Source organism: Physeter macrocephalus, chromosome 13 (assembly GCF_002837175.3).
Source record: "Physeter macrocephalus isolate SW-GA chromosome 13, ASM283717v5, whole genome shotgun sequence".
NCBI classification, from domain to species: Eukaryota; Metazoa; Chordata; class Mammalia; order Artiodactyla; family Physeteridae; genus Physeter; species Physeter macrocephalus.
The window spans coordinates 81,852,078-81,876,688 of NC_041226.1; the positions used below are offsets into that span (position 1 = coordinate 81,852,078).

General features: G+C 54.2%; 1 protein-coding gene across 1 annotated transcript in view; it reads right to left on the reverse strand.

The window, feature by feature from the left end:
- Positions 1–580: 580 nt before the first annotated feature.
- CACNA1B (calcium voltage-gated channel subunit alpha1 B) overlaps positions 581–24,611 on the reverse strand; it is a 172,368-nt gene continuing 148,337 nt past the window's right edge. Inside the window, exons 27-37 of the mRNA XM_028497927.1 lie at positions 23,399–23,536; positions 22,456–22,657; positions 22,086–22,250; positions 21,661–21,771; positions 21,218–21,301; positions 14,289–14,294; positions 10,743–10,859; positions 10,283–10,348; positions 8,832–8,923; positions 6,609–6,753; positions 581–993 (exon numbers count right to left, since the gene is read on the reverse strand). Of these exons, the coding sequence (XP_028353728.1) occupies positions 862–993; positions 6,609–6,753; positions 8,832–8,923; positions 10,283–10,348; positions 10,743–10,859; positions 14,289–14,294; positions 21,218–21,301; positions 21,661–21,771; positions 22,086–22,250; positions 22,456–22,657; positions 23,399–23,536 (1,258 nt within the window). The 3' untranslated portion in view covers positions 581–861. The remainder of the gene's footprint in view (positions 994–6,608; positions 6,754–8,831; positions 8,924–10,282; positions 10,349–10,742; positions 10,860–14,288; positions 14,295–21,217; positions 21,302–21,660; positions 21,772–22,085; positions 22,251–22,455; positions 22,658–23,398; positions 23,537–24,611) is intronic.

Below are 24,611 nucleotides of genomic sequence, written 5' to 3' on the forward strand. Positions count from 1 at the left end.
CGCTTTTTTTTTTTTTTTTTTTTTTTTGCGGTACGCGGGCCTCCCTCTGCTGTGGCCTCTCCCGTTGCGGAGCACAGGCTCCGGACGTGCAGGCTCAGCGGCCACGGCTCACGGGCCCAGCCGCTCCGCGGCATGTGGGATCCTCCCGGACCAGGGCGCGAACCCGGTTCCCCTGCATCGGCAGGCGGACGCGCAACCACTGCGCCACCAGGGAAGCCCCAACGCTTTTTTACCAAGACCAAAGGGCCTCAATCACACTAGACCCTTCCTGGCAGCTCATCTGATTTCAATAAAACTTTACCAAGAACCCTCTATTCGCGGCTTGGGCTGGTGACACAGAGGTGCACTTGGCTCTTGACGTCAAGGAGATGGCAGAGAGGGAGAGCCCTGAGTCCACAGAGGAGAATGTCCTAAGGCCCCACGTCATGTCTGCCCACAGAGGCCTCAGAGCTTCACAAGAACGGTGAGGCCCTGAGAGAAGCTCCTTCTCTGTTTCCACACGCTCTCCACGACCCCAGATGTGAGAAGACAGTGAGCTCCCGTTCAATAGGAGCCCTGAGTCTCACAACCCCCTGAAAACCTTCCATGACCCCCAGGTAACCTCCGAAGGGCTGGACTGAGGGTCTGAGAAGAGGGTTTCTCAGCCCAGGGAGCCGTGTACAAGAACACAAAGTGAGACTGAGCACACCCCCTGGGAGGGGGGCTCAGCAGCACCCCACGGGGAGCAGGATGGAACCCTAACCCCCAACCAAAACCCAAAGGGGGGACGCTCACTTGAAACATGTCTGCAGCCACCAGCCCTGTGCCGAGATCCATGGGCGGCAGGGACCACCCCTGAGGCCCACGCAGCATGGGGCCCACTCACCACGCAGCCGGGTCGTACTCAGCCCAGACCCGGATGAACTCGTCCAGGTGGTGAGGCCCTAGGATGGAAGAGTCCCGCGTAAGGTACTCAAAATTGTCCATGATCACCGCCACAAAGAGGTTCAACATCTGCAGGACAGGAAGGAAAAGAGGTGACATCCAGAGACCTCAGCCTGCCCCTCCCCCACCTCTCCACCTGCAGCCAAAGTCTCCGTGTGAGGTGGTTAGGGCAGCAGACGTCCCTGACTCAGGCAGGGCCTGCCCAACCTGCTCCCTCCACAGCCTTGCAGAGGGCTTCTCAGGCCCCCTGTACACTGCCACCACCACCAGCAGCATCCTTCCCTGGGTTCTAGGTCCCACAGGCTAACCCCGACCCAGTATTTGTCCTCTGAAGGCTTCTGTTCTCTACTTCTCCCACCCCATCCTCATTCAGGCCCAGCATCTCCTGTCCATGATCTGTCTTGCCGTCTAGGTTAATCTTCTCCACTGTGTGGTCCCCACCCTCTCCCCTTCTCAGGTAAACCTTCAAGGAAAGTAGTAACTTTGGACTTAATAGTTTGGGCTCTAGAGAACTACAGCTCAGGTATTTTGTTTTGTTTTTTTAAATTGAGATGAAATTCACTTAGCATACAACTAAGTCTACAATTCAGTGGCATTTAGTGTACGCACAATACTGTGCAACCACCACTTCCCTAGTTTCAAAATTTTTTCATCACTCCTAAAGAATACCTTGCACTCCTAAGTAATCACTCCCTATCCCTCCGTCCTCTCATTCCCTAGAAACCACCAATCTCCTTTCTGTACCTGTAGATTTGTCTATTTTGGATATTTCAAATAAAAAGATCCATACAATGTATGACCTTTTGTGTCTGGCTTCTTTCACTTAGTGTGATGTGTTCAAAGTTCATCCATGTTGCAGCGTTTGTCAGAACTTCCCTCCTGTTTATGGTTGAATAATATTCCTTTGTAGGTATGTACTACAATTTGTTTATCCATTCATCCACTGATGGACATTTGGGTTGTTTCCACCTTTGGCTGTTATGGTTAACGCTGCTATAAATACTCATGGACAAATTTCTGTGTAGACATATAATTTCATTTCTCTTGTGTACATACCTAGGAATGGGATTTCTGGGTCATATGGTAATTTTATGATTAATTTTTTGAGGAACTTCCAAACTGTTTTCCACAGAAGCTATTGTTTTTTACATTTCCATCAGCAATGTACAAAAGTTCCTATTTCTCCATGTCCTCACCAACACCTGGTATCTTCTGTTTAAAAAAAAAAAAAATTATTCTAGCCATCCTTGTGAGTGCAAAATGGTATCTCATTGTGGTTTTTATTTGCATTTCCTTAATGACCAAGGATGTTGAATGTCTTTATGTGCTTGTTGGCTGGCCAGTTGAATATCTTCTTTGGAAAAATGACTATTCTGATTCTTTGTCCATTTTTATATGGTTGTTTCTCTTTTTGTTGTTGAGTTGTAGGAGTTCTTTATATATTTTGCATATTAACCCCTTATAAAATATTTTCTCCCATTCCTTCTATTGTATTTTCATATTTTTATAATATCCTTTAATGCACAAAAGTATTAAATTTTGAGTAGTTCAATTTTACCTATTTTTTTTCTTTTCTTGCTTGTGATTATGATGTCAAATCTAAGAATCCTTTGCCAAATCTGAGGTCATGAAGATTGGTTCCCTATGTTTTCTTTGAAAAGTTTTACAGGTTTAGTTCTCACACTTAGGTCTTTGATCAATTTTGAGTTAATTTTTTTACATGGAGCGAGGTAAGGGTCCAACTTCATTTTTTTGCATGTGGATAACCAGTTAGCTCCTCCCCATTTGTTAGAGAAACTGTTCTTTCCATATTGAATGGTCTTGGCATCCTTGTCAAAAATCAATTGGCCATACATGTTTGGGTTTACTTCTAGACTCTCAATCCTATTCCATTGCTCTATATATTTATCCTTATGCCAGCACCACATTGTCCCCCACCCCCAGGCTTTATTAAGGTGGAACTGACAAAATTGTAAGAGTCTTAAAGTGTAAATTGTGGTGATTTGATATACATATACATTGTGAAAGGATTCCCGCCATCTATTAACTAACACATCTATCACCTCACATGTTTATCTTTTAGTGATAGAACATTTAAGTTCTACTCTCTTAGCAAATTTCAATTATATAATACAGTCTTTAAAACTATACTCACCATGTTTTACATCAGATACTCAGACTTTGTTTATATAGCTGAAAGTTTGTACCCTTTTATCAACCTCTCCTTATTTCCCCAATCCCCAGGCCCTGGCAACAGCTTTTCTACTCTGTTTCTATGATTTTGACTTCTTTAAAAAAAGATTCCACATATAAGTGATACTATGCACTATTTGTCTTTCTCTGTCCGGCTTATTCCATTTAGCATAATGCCCTCAAGGTCCATCCATGTTGTCACAAATTGCAGGATTTCCTTCTCATGGCTGAATACTATTCGTGTGTGTGTGTGTGTGTGTGTGTGTGTGTGTGTGTGTGTATCACATCCTCTATATTCATTCATCTGTTGATGGACACTTAGGTTGTTTCCTGTCTTTGCTATTGTGAATAATGCTGCAATGAATATGGGAGTGTAGATATTGCTTCAATATCCTGTTTTCATTTCTTTTGGATATATACTCAGAAGTGGAGTTGCTGGATGAATGGAATCAATAGAATAATGTCATGCCTCGACTCACCCTTGACATGTCCAGGGAGGGTTGGTCCTGTGGATGGTGTGGCATCATGAATGTGGCTTTCTATGGAACCTTATTTCTGCAGCCAGAGCACACTGAAGCCAACCTGGTGGGCTCAACCTTGCACCCATGGATTGGCTGGCTCTTGCAGCACCAGATGTCTTTGAACTTCATAGAGACCAATGTCCCCACTACCGACAAGACGGGTGACTCTCCAGAAAGCCTTCCTTCCCCACTGCCCACAGTGGGTCTTCTGAGGTATCAGGGAATGACCCCAACATGCAAATCCTCTCCTTGGTTTCTGGCAACTAGTGAAACACTAGTTTCATAGATTTTTCTGTATTTTTCTATCAATATGCAAGCTCATCTGTCTCAAATGCACACCTTTCCCAACTACCCCAACCTTCTACTGCACCTTCCCAAGCTCACGGTTCACCATCAACAGAAAGTCTTTTATCTTCATCTTCCCTGAACATTCTTCATTTCCCATTGCTCTATAGGTGAGACACTGATATCCCCGAGCATTTCCCATTGCTCTATAGGTGAAACACTGATATCCCCGAGCATTTCCCATTGCTCTATAGGTGAGACAGATATCCCCGAGCATTTCCCCTTGCTCTATAGGTGAGACAGATATCCCCGAGCATTTCCCATTGCTCTATAGGTGAGTCAGATATCCCCGAGCATTTCCCATTGCTCTAGGTGAGATACTGATATCCCCGAGCGTTTCCCATTGCTCTAGGTGAAACACTGATATCCCCGAGCATTTCCCATTGCTCTATAGGTGAAACACTGATATCCCCGAGCATTTCCCCTTGCTCTATAGGTGAGACAGATATCCCCGAGCATTTCCCATTGCTCTATAGGTGAGACAGATATCCCCGAGCATTTCCCATTGCTCTAGGTGAGATACTGATATCCCCGAGCGTTTCCCATTGCTCTAGGTGAAACACTGATATCCCCGAGCATTTCCCATTGCTCTAGGTGGAACACTGATATCCCCCTCCATCCTCTTAAGAAAAAAGCCTGCTGTTTAATAAGGCTCGTGGTCTACCAACCTCCCCCTGCTTCCTGGGAAATGCGCACCTGACTTGCTGTATTTGTCCCCACATCTACTCTTAACTCTTGTTGCTGTTAATATTCACAGAGATGGGTCAACTGGCCTCTCTGATCCCTGACCTCCCCCCAGCCTCCTGCCATCATCTCAGCCCCTTACTCGTATGACTGTGCAAAACAACTCATTACCAGTGACTACCAATGAACATGACCATTACCACCTCCAAAGTCTTAACCACAGATGTCTCACTCTCTGCCCACAGCTCCTATCCTTCTGGCTCACTTCATCTAATACTGGTGTCCCATGGGGACCGCTGATCCAGTGGTCCTGCCCCTCCCCTCCCTCCTGTCCCCAGGCCTGATCCCACATACAGCACTAAAATGATACTTTTACACACATCGTTTTCTTCCTCCTTACACTTGTCTGGTAAGTCCCAAATCTGAATAATGCACTTTGCTACCCATGGTGCCAAGTAGAGAATATGGACCGAGAAAAGCACAAACTGTGCTGGCTGGTCCTGCATGAAAGTTATGACTGTAAATCTGAAGTGTCTGCTCAGCACTGCCCACCGTGGAAAGGAGCTGTCCACCCTTGCTATACTCTTTGCTTCTTATTATCTCTTGAACCTGTTGCAGTAAGGCTTTGATCCTAACACTCCAAAGAAATTGCTCCCGTGAAGGGCGCCCATGGCCTCTACCTTTCCACACTCCATGAACAATTCTCAGTCATCATTTTACTTTACCTCCCAACAATATTTCACATGGTTGATGATTCCCTCCCACTAGGGAATCTTTCTTCCCTTGGTTTTTAGGGGACTGCCCTCTCCTGGCTCTCACCTGCCTCACTGCTCCGAATCAGCTTCTGGGTCCCATGCTCCTTTCTGTCTCCTAAATGCCCCCAGGGCTGAGTCTTCAGCCCTCTTCTCAAACCACACTCTCCATAGGTCAGCGCTCCTCGAATGTAGCACACACAGAATCACCCAGGGAGCTTGTTAAAACTGATTCCTGGGCCCCTCTCCCAGAGATCCTCATACAGCAAGTCTTGGAAGGGACCCAGGAATCTGCATTTCTAACCACTGCTCAGGCGATGTTTAAGCCGTGGGTCTCTGGACCACACAGGGACCTAGAGGGTATCATCAAGCCTGATGGATACACCAAATACTAACGACGACGAATTCACATCTCCAGCCCAGAGGCCCCCACGCGTCTCTACCCCCTCCCTCCTTATCCCCATACCCACGGCTCCCCAACCTTTCCGTCTCGGGGGAAGAACCACTCACTCCATCACCCCAGCAAACCCCAGAAGGCAGCGTGTTTCCCTCTTTCTCTCTCATGCTTATGTTCAATCATCAAGTGTGTCAGCTCTACCTTTACCATGCAGCCCAAGTCCACACAACTTCCTTCACACCCACCCTCTCCAACTGTCACCTCCAGTTATCTCCTGCTCACTTACAGCCTCTCCTGACCAGAGGCCAGAAGCCAGAGTGAGGTTTTAAGATGCCAAGCAGATGACGCCACTGCTCACAGGGTCCCAGAGTCTTCTGCTGGCTTGTGATAAGACCCACACCCTGGGACCTGGCCCGCTGACACCTCCACCCTGACCCCATGACTTTCCGTAGCTCATGGGCCACAGGCAGGCTGGCTGGAATTCTGCTGCTTCGTGTCTCATCACCACGGTGCAAGTCCTTCTAGAAGCTGAGACCTGAGGGGCAATCGCCCTACAGAAACTTAAAACCCCTTCCACAGAAGTAAAGGCAGGCCCACAGGAGCGCATTACCCAGTGGGTCCTTTCGGGATTAATGAGGTCCTCATCTCTGGGGAAACGAGGACCATCAACGTGGAATCAGCTTTCACGTGACGTGGATCAAACTCAGGGACCAGCGAGAGACGCGCGGGACCCAAGGCGGTCTGAGACAGGCAGATGCAGGCGACGGGACGGGCACAGCGTCCAGGACTCACCAGAAAGGAGCAGAGGAAGATGAACGAGACAAAGTAGAAGTAGGCAAAGTCGCTCCCGCACTCAGTGGCATTGGCGAGCTGGTCGCAGGCCTGGTTGCCAAGGCAGGACAGCATGATCTCGTGCCAGGCCTCCCCAGTGGCGCTCCTGAGAAGAGGGCAGAGTGTGAGGCCCAGGGAGGAAGGCCCAGGACCGGCCCTGGGAGGGAGCCTGGGAATTCGGGAGAGCTGCGTTCCTTCCCACGGGATCCTGCACATGGGTGAGGTCTGCGTATCAGATGTTGCTTCTTAAAAAGAAGCCTCCGGCAGTAGCTTTTCAAGATGATCATAATTGGGAAAGCACTAGTTACGGGAAAGAATCCACCGCACCAGAAGTCAGCACCATGGCGAGCTCCCCTCTGTGGACTCCGATGTCCTCCCCAGCACGCCGCCGCCGCCGCCCCGCCCCGCCTCCCCGGATTCAGGACACAGTGACTCCACCCTTCCCACTGCTCAGGCCAAATACGCGGGCGTCACCCTCGCCTCCTCTCTCACCGTGTCTTGATCATCAGCTCATCGGCCTTCAAACCAGCCAGACACGTACTACCCCCACCTCCCTGGGCTGCTGCAACAGCTTCTTAACTGGATGCTCACTCCCCACCAGCAGCCCAGGGATAAGATCAATGACCGCTCAATGACCCCCTCACTCCCTGCAAAAGTTAAAATCCACACGACCGCCCACAGCCCGCCCTTTCCCTGACCTCACCCCCTGCCGTGGTCCCCACTCACCCCACACCAGCCACCCCAGCTTCTCCTGCTTCCCGAACACATCAAGAACACCCCCGCCCTGAGCAGCTACTACAGAGGCCCCTCCTACGTGGACTTTTGCTTCTGCGCGTGAGGCCGGCGCCAGGGGCCAGATGTGCACCAGAGCTGCAGGTGGGCCAGGGGCCTGGGTCCCCCCCGTGCCCCTGTGTGGTCAGCCCTGGGCAGAAGCTGGGCCCGCTCCCTACGGACAACGGCTGGTGCAGCCGTGCCAGGCCTGAATGACGAGGGTGCCCACGTGTGACACCAAGATGAGGAAGGAAGAGAGATCTTTGAGATCAAAGGCTTAAAACCAAGGCTCACGTCATACCTTTCGTGGCACAAGGCAGGCTATTAATAAACCAAGAAATAAAGTGAATGTAATAGCTAAAGTCCAGAGAAACGACACTATTGGGGGACAGTGCAAGCCTCAGGATGCTTGTTCATCTGCTGCAAAGAACAAGTCAAAAACTCTCTCCAGGCAGCTCAGTGAAGCAGGCCTGATCCGACCTCACCCTCCATATAAAGAAGAACTCCCACGGTGCCCAAAACGCATCTGCATAGGGCGAGATGTGCTGGGGGTCCCGAAGGGTGGGCCTGGCAGCAGCCCACCCGATACATTTACGTAAGTGAACACAGGTGGTGAAACCTCAGGAAAGGGCCCAAGGCAGGGTGTGCTGTCAGGGCCCCTCCACCATAAGTCACTACAAAGAGCTCTTTTCTCCCCTCCTAGGGTCATGGTGAATGAGGGAGACACGTTCCACTCTCTGGCCTCCACCCACAAGTGCATTCTCAAGCCAGGGGGGTGGACAGCCCCAGCCCACGGGTGTCCACACCTGACAGCCACGGCTGGGGAGCCGTCCCCCACACATGTGCGCAGGGAGGCCTCTGAGCTGACACCAGCCTGTGTTCCTCCAGGCCCCGCCCTGGTGCCCCCCTTGGCTGTACCCCCGAGCCTCAGGAACTGCAGCTCCCGTCAGAACGGCACTTCTGGCCGGTTGGGTTACCTGGGCCACTGAGTGGGTACAAGCTGCTGACAGCAGCTCTCCACTGCCCTGCTTCTCCTGATAGCACAGATCCCCGGAATCACTACGGTGAGCAGACGGGAAGCCTGGGGCTGACACACCAAGAAAAGCCCTTTGGACACCTTCTGTCCTCCCAGACCTCTCGGGCTGCAGCCCCACTGGAGGCCTTGCAGCTGCCGCCGGGGAGCAGAGACAAGGTGGAGGAGGTGGGCCCGGCCTGGCGCTCTCAGGCTGACCTCCTCAGGGCCTCCCCTTCGGGCTGTCTTGAGGCCCAGGAGCCCTTAGGGAAGAACAAGCAGAAAAAGAGGAGAAACTGGAAAGGTCCACTGCGGAGAAGCCAGTGTGACCAGGGCTGGGGGGGTGGTCCCATCCTGAGTGAAGAAGCCACTGAGGCTGGACCCACCTCCCCACAACGCACCTGAACAGCAGCATCAAGGCTTGTAGAAACGTCCGAAAGTTGTTGTGCCGGTTGATGCTGGTGTCGTCGTCCAGGGCGATGTTTCCAAACACCTGAAGTGGAGAAGAAGGCTGCAGACCACTGCTGCTGCGTCTTCAGGAGCTGCAGCCGGGCAGGAGATGGTGTGTGTGCATGTGTGCACCCACATGGGACAGGACGCTGCCCTTAGCCAGAGAAACCCAACAGAAGCCGCCACCACTGCTGCTGGGGCTGGTGGCTTCCAGCCCCAGCAGCGTCTGTGCATTTCCAGGGTAGAGAAAACCTCTGGAGAGGCAAACGTATCCCTGTCCCACGGCCCAGCGTGCGCTGGCTCCGGCTCTGAGCCTGTCCAGGGATCTGCCAGAGCGACTAGTAAAAGGGAGACCCAGAGCTAAGTTTTGGTGGGCTCTGCCAGACAGGAGAAGGGAAGCGTTTTAAAATTCACTCTCTCATCAATGAGCAGGCACACTCTCATCAATGACTCCAAACCGGTAATTATACTGATATTCCGATACGTCACTTGAACGTTTCTCTTTACACTTCTGTGCAAACATCACAATGGACTTTCTATCCATTTTAATTTCTTTCTTTCAAGGTTAGAAATGCAAATGAGTCCCTAACTCTAAGTAGCTTAAAATCTGGAATCCAGATGAAAATTTATGAATCATCATATATCCATCAAAAATAAAGATCAGTGACATATGTCTTTGTATGCCCACAGACCAAAGCAAGAAAAAAAAATATGTTTTAAACAGCATCAGATCTCAGCAAATTTTAAGCAAGACAACTTTTCAACCCCTGAAAATAGAGTTTAAAAATCAGTTTTCAGCTAACCTTTAGATACTGTCTCCTTCCGCTACAAATTAACATGAGTCCATCTCCCATCCCTACCATTGGAAAGTGGCCAGATGCCAAAGGCATCAACTGGGACACTGCTTTGTGTATTTTAAACATTTTCCCAAATAGCTGACACAGCGTTCTTTGACAAAATAAAGATAAATTATGCAAGCTAATTTTGACCAGGACAGTGACCTGGTATGATCCTGTTGACTTTTTCCTTCAACAGTATATAATCTCCTGTACAGGATCAGGACGCTTGTCCTTCAGCAGTGCCGCTGGGCCACAAGAATGACCAGCTGCTGCGCCGCAGGCCGCTCGGCGTCTTGCAGATGTGCTCAAACACTCCACCACCGTGGGGGCCCAGCACCCAAGCAATCGTGCCCACCGGCGCCCTAGCACCGCCCAGCAGGATTCCACTAGAGAGCAGGGCCGGGCATCTGCCCACAAAGGGTGGCACTGCCTGGCCTCAGCCACAGAAGAGTCTTTCTGAGGATTAAGTTCATAAAGCGCTTAGAACGGCACCTGGCTCAAAGAAACGTTGCCAAAGTGCGAACCTGCCATCGTTATCGTGCGACGGCCCCGTGCACACCCACCTGCATGCCGATGATGGCATAGATGAAGAACAGCATGGCGATGAGCAGGCACACGTAGGGCAGGGCCTGTAGAGGCACAGGGAGGACAGGTCAGCTCCAGGAGAGAGCCCTGCCCCCTTGCCTGAGCCTCGTCTGGAAAGCAGATGGTGGCCGGGTCTCTGGGGCCACACTGGCCTCAGCTGCCTGCAGACCCACCCCACTGACCACCAAGCTACCGTCAACTTCTTCATCTACAAATCAAGTCATAAAAGCCACCTCAGCCCTTTGTGAGCATAAACAATATACCCTCTGTAAAACTGAAAGTGTCCTTACCAACCATCACGGGACAACGGGGGCCACGGGAGGTGTGGGCACCCGCCCCGGCCTTCCCGAGGAGGGCGCTCGGGAGGGGGCGGCAGAAGCCCCACAGCCTGCACGACAAGGGAGGGGTCAGGCCGCGCCTGGCCATGCCCAGCCTCACCTTGAAGGACTGGACGAAGGTCCAGAGCAGGATGCGGATGGTGTAGCCTTGGCGGAGCAGCTTGATGAGTCGGGCAGCGCGGAAGAGGCGGAGGAAGCTGAGGTTGATGAAGTTGTTCTGCAGGGAAGAGAGGTTGTGCTCTGACCCTCGGAGACCAGCCTCCCACGGGTGCAGGGCGGCCACTCCCCACCCCACCTCCCCAAGTCACTGTGCCCCAAAGAAAAGCGGGTGAAGAGAGAGAACGGAACAAAAAGTCACCGCTTCACAGTCTAAGCAGCAATCAGCCACCAGGAAACCTTCCAAGAGTGAAGCTTGTCTTTGCAAACCGCTTCTCATGCAGCAAATCAGAGAAACGCCCTCCACAGCGAGGGGCAGAGGAAAGTCCCATGAAGCAGCGCCTGCTGCCAGGTGGGAGGGGAGGGTGCCTGAGGCCAGGCCTCCAACACGGACGGCCTCTCACAGGGCTCGGCCCAGCCGCCCAGGGGCAGGGCTACCACACAGCCAGCAAGGCCCCGGCCTGCCTGGGGCCCAGCCGAGAGGCAGGCCCTCCCTCCGGGCCTGAGCAGGTGCCCGCACGCAGGTCACCGCAGGAGGCGTAGGTGGTGTCGGTCCTGCCTCCCACGCCAGGGAAGCCACCGCCGCAGCCCACTACCCGGTGTCTGCCCCAGAGAGTCCAAGCCATCTCGCACGGCCCCCTCATCCAAAGGGTCGAAGTCAGGCACAAACGAACCCAACCGTCTCTGGACTGCACGGATGACCTGGGAGCGAGGCTTCCACCCTGGCCCAGGGGCGCCTGAATTCCTGGCCATCCCTTTCGGGGGCACGGCCCTGCTCGGCGTCCGTGAGTAGGCAGGGGTGCTCGCGGGCCCGGGCGGCTTCCTGCCCTGTCTGCTCGGAGACCAGGTGCCCACGCGCAGCCTGAGGGCAGCTTCCCCGCACTTGGCTGCTTTGAAATACGCAAGCAGCTCAGGCTAGACACATTGTGTTGCCAGGTGCACTGGTCAAATACAGAGAAAAGAGAGCACAGGTGCGCGGCAGGGCTCACGCAGGAGGCGGCGGGGCCCGGGCAGAGCCGCGTCCTCCCTCCAGGGCTGCCCGTCTGGCCTTGGCTGGGGCGAGGCGTCGGTGGAGAGACGGGCCTCACTGCGCCCCTGCACTGCCTGTCTCCGAGGCTGGCTTCTTTGCTTCCCACCAGGGACTCTGGACTGTCTCCGCTGGCGAGGGACTTACAGCTACCCTGGGGGACGGCTCCCAGGTTTTGGCCAGTGCCACAGGGAGAGGGGGCAGTTGGCAGGCACGAGGAGGGGCGACTGTGGTCCAGATCAGCAAGCAGGCAGAAGTGGACCTCGGGGTGTGACCCTGGAGGGTGGACTCGTTTCCTGCAGCTCCCTCACCGGCTCGCGCTGGGGCAAGAGAACCTCAGGGGCAGACAGGACGGATGAAACATATCCACAGTCTCTGTCTGAGCCCCGCGGGCCCTGAGGACTCTCAGGTGAGCCAGTCGCCTCAGGAGGACGAGCACAGGGGTGGAAGGGGGGCACCGCCTACGGTGCCGGGGGACCCTTTGTACAAGACAGTAAAGCACAGCAAGGGGGGGGCTGCCACCTCGGGGGGTCCGCTTTCAAACCACCTGCGCAGGTGGGTCTGGAGGCGCCAAGACCAAAGCAATTTGCTCAGACGGTTGGGACGGACAAGATTTCCTGGAAATACTGCGGGGAGATATAAGCTTCTGGGTAAGAAGGAAGAGACGGAGGCCACAGCGGGCAGTGGAAGGCGCTGTTCGTTCCAGTTACGGGATGCGTGAACGCAGCCCCTTCCTACTTTCTGTTGAGACCCAGGTCCCACCCCTCCTCCCCGGCTTCTCTCTCGGGGCTCCACGGGCACGTAGGAGAGGGTGCAGGTGCCAGCAGACAGACAGCCCTAGAGAGCCATGAGGGCGGAGGTGACAGCGGCCACAGATGCCGCAAGCACAGTGTGACAGGCTGAGTGCACCATGGCTGCACCCGGGCGCGAGCCGGCAGACACCACCATGCAGACTGCGTGCGGGACGGCAGGGGCAGCAAGCACACAGCGGCCTCCCCCTGGCTGAGCACCGTCACCCCTGACCTCAGCCAACCCCGTGGAGGTGGATGCAACCTGCCCCGACCCCCCCGAGTCCATGGTTTCTGCTGCACCCACGAGCAACCCCACCTACTTCCAAGCCAGGCCCCTCCTTACGGCCCCTGCCTCTGAGCCAGGAAAGGTCAGCTTCACAGCCCTCAACACGGAGCTGATTTACGCCGAGGGGACACTGGTCCCCAGCTCCACTGAGCGCCAGCTTCCACCTCCACACGATGGAGGTGTTAGGACATCATGCCCGGGGGCGAGGAACCCCTGAGAAAAGGAACTTACGGTGCACTGAGCACTGAAATGCCGCCACAGAGGCAAACGGAGCCCAGGCCGAGGCCCACGTCTCCTGCATCCAAGCGCATCACTGCCTCCGGTCAGAGCCACAGCACAGTGAGGTGCCCCGCTCACACCGTGCACGTGTCAGGAGACCACACGCGTGCCGGGGAGGAGGTGCGGCAGAGCGTGGAACAAGCTGCTCTCCTACTCAGCTTCGTCCTCGCGGGCACCGATGACAGGGCAGAGACAGAGAGAAGGGAGAGAAAGCCCACACACGCACAGTTCCCTGGGCGCTGACCTGAAGGCAGAGGAGGGCACAGAGCGGGCGGACGGGAAGGGCTGAGCAGAGGCCTGGTGCCACGAGCAGAGCCTGTGCGAAAGATGCGGCCTGGTATCTCGGCAGCATCAGACAGCCTTTTCTCAAAACTCAAGCTTTCCTGCTCCGACTATGAAACCCTTTATCACAAGCATTCACTTTCCGTAGCAGGAATCTCAGAATCCGCCACTTTGCATGAACTTGCAGTCACAGCCTCACACACTCTGCCCCCAGCACCTTCTCTCTCCCCTCACCCGGAAGGAGGCTCCGTCCACACCGCCTGCACGGGCTCCACACAAGCTCGCTGACCAGGGCGCACAAGGATCAGCGACGCTGGATGAAAGGCCCAGCCCTCTGTTCCCTCCTGGGGCAGAGCCCCTCCTCTACTCAGGCCACGCCCCCGGCCTGGTGCCCCCGCAGCCAGGCCCCCACGGAAGATACGCCAGGAAGGACCCTACAGGAGACCTTGTCAGGGCCGCTGGGCAGAGCCGAGTCCACTTGGTCGGCCAGTGGAGACGGAAGGGAGAGGACTGCAGCAGAAACCACGGACTTTTCGGGGATCAGGTCCAAACTCACATCCTGCAAAACCTCCCCAATTCTGAGTCGTCTCATCACTTACCTGCCTCTCGCTCAGAAGCCCCTACCTCCTCTCTCAGCCCAAGGCCAGTTCCTGTGATCAGATGGGCCCCGGGAGCCGGGAGAGTGCGTGAGAGGCCAGAGGGGCGGGTGCGGCTGGGCTCTGAGCGCAGGAGGGCAGTGGCGAGGGGTGACAGGGAGCAGAGAGAGGAGGACCAGAGCAAGCAAAGCGAGGAGTTTTAAGAACTGTTTAAAGTCATGAAACCAACCGTTTCCTATATGTGATGTTTTCATGGATGGATATTTGCGTATTTTTTACAAATTGGGATGTTTGAGCGGCAGGCGCACAACATACAGACGGAGACATGGTTTTCGCATTGTATGTTGGTTGGGTGACGTGAGTCAGCAGGTAGGTGAGGGTAAATCAAGAACAGAAACAGAAAACAAAAGAGAAAATGAGTCACCAACACAAGCAAAACTCAAACCCTGAATATTTCACTGGAAATTTTTAGGATTTTGGTAAACTTTGCGTATTTTGCTTAAAATGTACCAAATCAAAACACATTTTTGAAATCTGTAGGTTATGCAGACAGGGGCATCATTTGCATTTCTGTTTGTAATGCAAATCCAAAGATGACTCACAGACACTTATTTTTTTATTTCCAGGCAAAGAAATCAATGTCAGTTTTATGCTTGCTTAGAGTGCGTTCTCTACATGACCCTGGTTAAGACTGTTGCTCTATGGTGATTTTTAAGTCGGGGGTGGGAACTGACACTCATATTTTTGCCTAAGGAAAAAAAAGTGCATTCACAAAGCAACATATGAAGTGACTACAATGGAGAAAGAAAAAAAAGACACCGAAACCCACAAGACGGCTTCCTTTCACCTTTCCTCCTCCAGGCGGGAGCGGGCGAAGACTGCCCTCTGCAATCACTAGCGGCCGGGGCGGCTGAGCTTTCAGACCGAGCAGCTTCTCAGCCCTCCCGCCTCCCCTGCTGGGCGGCCAGGACTGGTGGTGGCTACCCTGGTGGTCTTGCTGGGATTAAGTTCTCAAACATCTGCAAGCCGCCCTCCCTCGAGTTTCCAGCAGCCCTGTGGGGAGGTGCCCCGGGGAGACAGCACCTCTGCGACATCAGGGCAGGCACCCCTGCCTGCCCCTCCTGTGGGTGCCCTCCCAGCCGCCACCCCTCTGCCGACGGGGCACACACACGCCCAAACCCCCAGGGCTGTGTCCTTGCAGTTGGGAGCCCAGTGTCTGGATGCCTTTATCTGGGGCATAAAGACTCCTGTGCCCAAGGAGCGGAGCGCCTAGGCAGAAACCACGCTGGGGAGCTACTTCTGGGTGAGAAGAGGTGCACAGCGAAGGGGCGGCGCCCGGGCTGTGCTGCAAGGCCAGCAGCCGGGGGAACAAATAACCGTGTTTTGTTGTTAAGATGGCAGCTTTCAGCTTTTTGCCTGGATTATTCAGATCACTGACTTTTCAAAACCACGAAACATCTCACGTAAACAAAAGAATATGTGCAAGTATATGTACACACACATATTATAAATAAAGGTAATAAAACATCCACATATTCATCATCCAGCTTAAAAAACGGAATGTCACCATTACTTTGGAAGCCCTTCCTGTCTCTCTCTTCCCCAGATGTAGTAACTATCCTTAATTCTTGTTAATAATTGCTTTTCTTCACTGTTTTACCTCAAACTCTTAAAATGCGTTTATACTTGCCTGTTCTTAACTCTGTGACGGGATTAGACTGTACGTAGCCCTCTGGGGCTCAGGCAAACTTGTGCTCTGACTCTGAGCAAACACCGATTTGGGGAAGCATCCTCTTGATAAGGGTGCCATTCGCGGTGTCAATAAACCACTTCTGCTGCTGCGAACAACGCTGCCATGAACATCAGCGTGAAAACGTCTCCAGTTTCCTTTGCCAGGCACCCTGGGCAGGCACACACGCGCACCCCTCCAGAGAGGCCGAGCCGGCCGACACCCAGCAGCAGCGCCCACATCCTCGCCTACAGCCGGCAACCTCGGGGCTTCTGTTTGACAAACGCTGGGTGTGGAATGGCATCTCAGTGCCGTTTCACTTTGTATCTCTTTGACTACAAGCAAGGCTGAGTATCTTTCTGTGGCCATTTGTGTTTTCTATTTTGTAAGATGCCCCACCGCACCTCCTGCTCCCCGAAGAGCCCTGCACATCCTGGACACTAACCTCCACTGCGAGCCTGGGAGGCCTCCGCCCTCCAGCCTTGCTCACTACATGCTGGCCTCACGCCCTTCTCCCCCATGGATCTCATCCCATCTCATCGTACAGGCTCACGATTCCTAGCCTTACGTCACCGGCCTGAGCCTCCTCCGGCTGCCCGCTGGACGACTCCCGGGAGGACGGCAGGACTGAACTCTAACATGGACCAAGTGCAGCCGCACCGTCCTCAGCAAACCGGTTCCTCACAATTCCCTCCCTTTTCAGTGAATGACAATCCACTTCTCCAAGCGCTCAGACGACAAAGTGTGATGCCATCCTGGCCTCATCTTTCACACCCATGTGCGACCCATCTGCAGCTCTACCTTGAAATTACACGCAGAACTTGACAATGTCTGACCGCATCCAGCTCCTCTCCTGGCTCACAGCAGTCACGCTGGGCCGCACACACATCCTCCAAGGCCAGCTACCCAGTTGTCAGCACTTATATCTTTGTTTCTGGGAGCTTTCCCAGGCCAGCACACAATACCCAGGCCCTAACGTTAATGAAGGGTGAACCGCTGAAAAAATAATTCTCTGGCCCCCTCCCCCCAGCAGCCTTCACCCCGCGGCAGACGGCGGCTGCTGGGAGAGCCCCGGGGTAGTAACGGTAGCTGACCTGAGAGCGCCTTTCCCGGGCTGCCTGCCTCTCCGCTCACTTCCAGATGAGCGCCTTGCACCACATTCTTGTCTCAGGGTCTGTTCCTGGGGGAGCCCGGCTAAGACAGCCCTGACGGGTCTCGCTGCGTCTGCCCGTGCCCCGCACAATATTCTCAACAAAGCTGCCAGGGCTGTGGTCTTAAACGCCAGATCGTGTCACTCCTCTTCACAAAACCCTCCAAATCCTCCCATCTCACGCAAAAGAAAAGCCAAGGTTTACCGACTGCAAGGTCTTCACTGTGCAGCCACAGCGCCCACCCTTCCTTCACCCCTAGGGGGGTCTCTGCACTCGCTGCTCCCCAGCTGTCACCTGCTCGGATTCCTTGCAAGCCCAGACTTCCTGACCTGGGGTCGCCGTCTCAGCGGCACACAATCACGGCTCCCCAGTGTCTCACACCCCCTCCGCTTTGCCTTCTTCCTGGTCACTGTCTGACACCATATGTCTTTCCCATTAGAATGAGCGGGGATTTTCATCTTTTGTCCCAGCACTTAGAATAGTGCTTAGCACATGATAGGCACTGCATAAATATTTTAACGTGTACAAATGAAGGAATGTGATGCAAATATCCTTCCTCTGTTCATGGACTGGCCTTCCTCCTTTTGATACGCAGAAACTTTATGTTATAATTTTTTTCCAGTTATGGCTGGTGCTTTATATATATGTTGCTTAAGAAATCAGTCCTTATCTCAAGGTCCTAAAAATAATCTCTTGGGGCTTCCCTGGTGGCGCAGTGGTTGAGAGTCCGCCTGCCGATGCAGGGGACATGGGTTCGTGCCCCGGTCCAGGAGGATCCCACATGCCGCAGAGCGGCTGGGCCCGTGAGCAATGGCCGCTGAGCCTGCGCGTCCAGAGCCTGTGCTCCACAATGGGAGAGGCCACAACAGTGAGAGGCCCGCGTACCGCTAAAAAAAATAATAATAATAATAATAATAATAATCTCTTGTATTTTCTTCTAAGAGTTTTAAAGTTGGGGCTCTCATCCTTAAGTCTTCCCATCCGTTTGCAGCATTTCTGTGAATGGTGCGAGCCGAGGTCCAAGGCCTCTTTTTCCCTGGACTGGTCATCAGCTACGCCCAAAGACGGTCACACCCTGAGTTCCCACACGAAAGTGGGTTTGATTCCAGGCTCTTGGGCTACTCCACACGGTCTAAACTGCTACAGCTTTGCAGGAGGAAGTCGCCTCCCTGGCACGGCACCCCAGGAGCACCTTCTTACTATTAAGTATCTTGGCTATTTGGGAGCCTTTGCTCTTCCTTATAAATTTTAGAAGCAGCTTGTCAAATTCCAAAACAAAGAGACAAACAAACAAAAAGAAAAACAAAATCATTGGTGTTTTTATTGAAATTGCATTGAATCTACAGATCAATTGGGAGAAACTGTCATCTCTATGACACTGACACTACTTATTAATTAACATAACGTATAACTCCATCTATTCAAGTCTTGTTTAGCATCTTCCAATGAAGTTTAGTAATTTTCCACAAAGAGGTCCTGCATGTGTACCTGGTTAGGTCTATTGGCAGGACTGCTGGCGCCGTAATGAAACTCAGCAAACTTACTTGAGCAATCTCACATTTAATTCGTTTTAGATTATTCTGGATTTCATCCACAGACGGCTCGTCTTCATGGGCCGTGTGCCACCAGCCCAGCAACAACCCAGTGCACCGTGGAAGTGCCACATCCGGGGCCACACCTGGGCAAGGCTAGAGGGCACCGTCACACGACGGCTGGCCTGGCCCCCACACCGCTCACCTCTGTGGTACCACTGTCTCTTCCTCAGCTCACCCCTCCCCAGCACATCATGGGATGATCATTAAATGTCGAGGAAAAACTCCAACCTGGTTATGGAGGGACTGGCTTAATACACTGGTGCAGGCCTCACCAGAGCCCCAGGCGGCGCCGGCCTGAAAGACAGCGGTGAGGCAGAGCTCCGGTGATGGGCCCGATCCGCCACAGTACGTGTGTGTGCATGTGTGTGTGTGCGTGAAGTTGCTGGTGGTAAGGAACACAGGGTCCTAGGCAAAGGCTACAGCTTGGTCGGGCCTCTGGAGGGAACAAAGTCTGTGGCAGAGGCCACCTCTGGATGTGGGAGTGGGCACTATGTGCAGGTCTAGGCATCACATGTTAACGTCCACCCCGCACACCTACAGCCGTAGGGACACGAAAACCCCATGCGCCTTAGGCTGTGTGGACAACAGACGTCAGCAAGCCTCTGTCCTCCCAGCCCCCGCTCACACGGCAAGGCTGATCCAGCCACGGCCACTACTGAACGCCAGCTCGCTGTGAGCAGAGACCACCTTTAGGCCCCTACAGGGAACCACACCTGGAGCTGTCACGCAGCCACTTGGTGGTAAGTCGCCTACCTGAGAACCTTTCACCCGCAAGCAACAGTGATCTGTCTCAACGGGGATCACTCATATCTTGGGTGCGGGCCTGCCTCTGCTGATGCACCAGCGTCAGAGATTTACCAACAGGGAGTGCCACATGCCATCCACTCAGAGCAAGCGGGTGGCGGGGGCAGGCAAAGGAACAGGAGACCCAGGACCCACCAGCATGTCACACTCCACATCACTCAGGAGGTGTCGCTCTGATAAAATGCTGAGATGGCCTCTTACAGGCACAGAAAAGAGCTGGCCTGGTGGGGCACCTCAGGGGGTTCGGGGTGCCGCACTTCAAGATGAACTGACGGCCAACAGACATACTGGGTGCCTGACCTGTAAACCGCATGGATCCAGGAAGCAAGGGGCCAAAGCGGAGGTGGCTCCTGTCACCACGACTCCAGCAGCCCGCTGGGACTTTGTGTCACCATCCCCACAGATTCAGGCTAAGCGCATCTCGGGGTCCTGACTCGAACAGGCTGGAGACCACTTCCACTGTGGGACACAGGAAGGCCGTGGTGGCTCCTGTCGCTCTGGGTTCCCCAGAGTTTCCACACTGGCCAGGATGTGAAGGGCAGAGCTGCCCCTGCACAGGGGCAGGGAGAAGTCTGTCTGGAAATCAGGGGCTCCCGGGGCCTTTCTAGAGGTTCCTGGGACCAGTCTGAACCGTGCCTGGACCATCACAGCAGCCAGAGCCACACAGCGTATGGCAAGCAGGGCCCGGGCCCCACAGCACGGAGGGCTGGCCGCAGGTGAGGGGGCCCCGGCGATGACGCAGATCCCAGCGCAGCGGCAGGCGCCCTGCTCCCCCGCTCAACCCTCTCCTCCCAGAAGTCGTGACTAGCGCCACCCTGAAGACAGCAACAGGACCCGGCGTGAGGCGCGGGCAGAGCCAGGTTGAGCCAGGGCTGCGAGCAGATGCCCCCGCCCTGCCCGTGGCCCTTCCCCCGCAGCAGCGCGGGCGGCCAGAGCTGGCTTCGCCTGCCCTCGGGGCGCTCGGGCGTCTGGGAATCGACACCCCGGGCACAGCCGTTAGCCGAGGACTGGTGGGCACAGAGGTAGGAACTCTGCAGCTCTGAGGTGTGACCCACCCTGTCTCCAGAGCCCCTGGGGGGTGACCCGATTCACCGGCACCTCTGGTCCTTCTCTCCCCACCCACCTCCCCAAAGCTCTCTCCACGGATTCTGCCTCAGAACACGTCCTAAGACATAACTTTTACAGGAACCCTCACCTTGGTGTCTGTTCCTAGAGAATTCAACCTAAGAAAAATAAATGTGGTTTTTGCCATTGAATTCTAACTTAACGTGTTGTGCTTAAAGAATACCGCTTTATGACTCAGATTCTTTCAAATTTGTTGAGACAAGTTCATGTTCTAGCCCTCAGTCAGTTTTTAGATATAATCCATGTATTTGAGTAAGAATAAGAATCTCCAGCAATGTGTACACACACACACACACACACACACACACACACACACACACACACACCCACACACACCCACGTGTATGTAAAACAAACCTAATACTTTAAAATATCCTAAATCCTTACTGGTTTTAGTTTGTATCTTTTTGGCACCAGTTGTTAGATGTGTATGTATTAGATACACACAAATTTAGAAGACCCTTATCTTCCCGGTCACTTGTTACCATGGCGCTCCAGGTGACTCTCAGGCCACCAGCCTGGAGGCCCTCCCGGGAACCAATTTCTCATCCAAGAAAAAGCATTTGCCGAGAGGACCCCCCCCACCCCGGCTCGTCACCACACTCGCCTCTGGAGAGGAGCTTCCGTCTCCAGAGCTCGCGGGGAACTCTGCTCGGAGGAGCAGCTCACACCACCGGGGCCTGGGGGCTCAGCGAGGGAACACCTCTGGAAGGAAACCACTGGGGGCCCTGCGGGGGCAGGAGATGCTACTTACCGCAATCTCTGTTACTAAAATATCAGTAATACTTCCCAACACAGTGACAAAGTCAAAGACGTTCCAGGCGTCTCTGAAATAGTTCTGGAGAGAAAGAAGGGCAGTTAGTGAGGGGCCGGTGAGGGCTCTGCCAGACGAGGAGCCGCCGGAGGCGGCCTCTAGTCAAGAAGGCGGCGAGTGGACAGACGCGCCGCCTCAGGTGGGAGAGCACAAGGCCATGCATCCAGAGGGAAGGGGCCCGGCCCCACCCGCTTCCGGGGGCAGGGCGGGGGCAGAGGTGCGGGCAGACCCCGGCAGCCCCCTCCCTGGGGCCCCTCCAGGGTCACATGTGTTCTGGGGGTTCAGGGAATCCCCAGCTCCAAACGGTGGGCCCCCAAAGGTCCCCTGAAGAGGGGGAGCCAGAATGCAGACACCTAAAGGCCAGGAGGGGCCAAGGCACGTACCAGCACCCCAAAGGCGATGATCTTGAGCACGCACTCCATGGAGAACATGGACGTGAACACGATGTTCAGACACTTCAACATCAGCTCGTACTCGTAGGGCGCGTCATAGAACTGCCCGGGGAAGGGGTACCGTTGGCCCCAGGCCTGGCTGCCCTGAGACAGCCCACGGGGCCCACGATGACCTCCCATCACACATGCCTGCTGCACGGGGACCCCCTCCCGGTTCCCCTTGTCTCCCAGAACCTTCTCATGATCTCAGCCCACGGACGACTGGGGGCCCAGGGTTGCGCAGGCGCCCTGAGCTGACCGGCACTCGGGCGACGCCCACTCCTGCCCATACCCCAGGAGGAGGCCAACCCTCCGCCAGGCCGGAGTCGGGCTCCCGCCCCACGGGCGCCGGGATCCACCACGCAGGCCCCACGCACCTTCATCATCAGCACCACGGTGTTCAGGGCTATCATAGCCATGATGAAATACTCGAAGGGCGGCGAGACCACGAACGTCCACGTCTTGTACTGGAACGACTGCTTGTTCTGGGGCATGTACCGCGTCAGGGGTTTGGCGCTGATGGCGAAGTCGATGCAAGCCCTCTGCACAGGAAGGAGGGAGCGGGGTGAGCTTGGACCCTGCGGAGCCCCTGCGCACCCCCCGCCCTCATCCAGAAGCCTCCTCCGGGCAGCCCTCCCTGCCCTGTGCTGGCCAGTGGTTCCCACACAGAAGGGGAGCCCAGGGGCCCTGCCTACACCGCCCGCTGGAGAGCCCGCGAGGAGACGGAGTCGGAGGGGAGTCGCCTACCTCGTTCTTCTCCAGGCTGCATTCAGACATGACCTTGTCCCCCTGCTCCTGGAAGGTGATGATGATCAGGGCCACGAAGATGTTGACGAAGAAGAAGGGGAAGACCACGAAGTAGACCACGTAGAAGATGGACAGCTCCATGCGGTATCCGGGGCTCGGGCCCTGCGCCTCATGCGTGGCGTCCACCGAGTGCTTCAGCACCCTGGGCCGAGAACCAACGCCAAGCCTCAGGGGAGCCCAGGAGGCGGCCCCGGGAAAGGCGAGACCCGTGTCGCGGGCGAGGCTCCTGCGGCGGAGCCCGGAGACGGCGCCACGTGCGGGCCAGGCCTGCGCCTCAGGGTGCCATGGCTCCCGGCGGGGGCCTGTCTCGCCAGTAGGGCTGATACTCAGGGCCATTGGGGGGGCCTCCTAGAGGATGCTTCAGGGTGCCTGAGGTCCTATCCCCTGGAGGAGAGGTGGGAGAGGTCCCGCAGTCCCGCGCTGCCCGGCTCTCTCCCACCTCACACCAGGTAACCTGCCCACACCCAGCTTCGCCTGTCGCCAGAAAGCCCTGGGCTGAGCAGGGTCTCCTGGAAGAGCATCGATCCTACCTTCTGAAGGGTGGTCATCTCAGCCCCAAAGGAAGCCCCTGCCATCCAGTGTGGCACTGAACACACGCATCCCTTGGGCTCCCCTTAACTGCGGCCAGAGGCTAGCACAGAGAGACGCCAAAGGGCCCATCTTCCCTCCGGCCTCCAGCCACTAAACAAGGATTTTCAGGAGCTCACGATGCTGTGCTCTTGGCTTAATCTCCTCTTGCTCCCCACTCTTGAAGGGCAGGGCCATGTCTCACCCGGTAAGTACAAGAGCCTGGGGGGCATTTGCTTAGTGACGGACGCAGAGTCTGAGCTCCCCACTCTGGCTGCCCCTCTGCTCTAGCCTGACCAACCAGGGGGGCACTCACATGGGCCACCCTTCCCCCGTGGACACTGTGAACAGAGTCAGCAGGGCCCAGAGAACGTTGTCGTAGTGGAAGTCGTATTTCTTCCACTGCCGCGGCTGAGCTTCCACCTCCTCCTTCTCATAATCCAAATACTGGCCCCTGGGAATGGGAACACAGAGGAAGTCAGGGGTTAAAGACAAAGGATCCAAATAAACCCCTGTGTCTGCGGTCAACTGAATTTTGAAAAGGGTCATTCATTCAGTGGAGAAAGAACGGTCTTTTCAACAGATGGTGCTGAAACCACTGGGCATCTACAGGTAAGAAAATGAATGCGGACCCCACCTCACTCCATGTATACAAATTAGCTCAAAATGGATCAAAGACCTAAATGTAAGAGCTAACACTATAAGACGCTTAGAAAACACAGGGGGCCTCAGAAAAGAACAGATAAACTGGACTTCATCAAAATTGAAAGCTTTTTTTGTGCTTCAGAGGACATCACCAACACACAGAATGGGACAAAATATTGAAAATCATCTATCTGATAAGGGACTTGTATCAGGGCTATATGAAGAACAATTACAATCGGTTATAAAAAGGACAAACAACCTAATTTTAAAAATGGGTAAAAGAGCTGAATAGACATTTTTGCAAAGAAGACCTACAAATGGTCAATGTGCACATGAAAAGAGGCTCCACATCGTGAATCATCAGGGAAATGCAAATCAAACCACAATGAGATACCACTTTATACCCACTAGCATGGCTATAATTACATTTTTAAAAAGGAAAATAACAAGCATTGGCAAGGATGTGGAGAAATCGGAACTCCCAGACACTGCTGGTGGGAATACAAAATGGTTCAGCCACTTTGGAAAACAGTCTGGCAGTTCCTGAAACTGATAAAGAGAATCGCCACGTGACCCAGCAATCTCACTTCTACGTTCATACTCGAGAGACATGAAAACACCTCTCCACAGAAGAAGTTGTACACATGTTCAAAGCAGCAGTAATCACAATGGCCAAAATGTGGAAACAACCGAAATGTCCACCAACAGATAAATGGATAGTACAATGAGGTGTAACTTAAGAAGGAATAACATCTGACCATTAAAGCAGACGAAGTACTGCACAGGCCACAGCAGGAGGCACCTCCACAGCACTAGTGGTAGAAGTTGGACACACAAGACCCCAGATCACGTGACTCCGTTTATGTGAAGTGTCCAGGACGGCA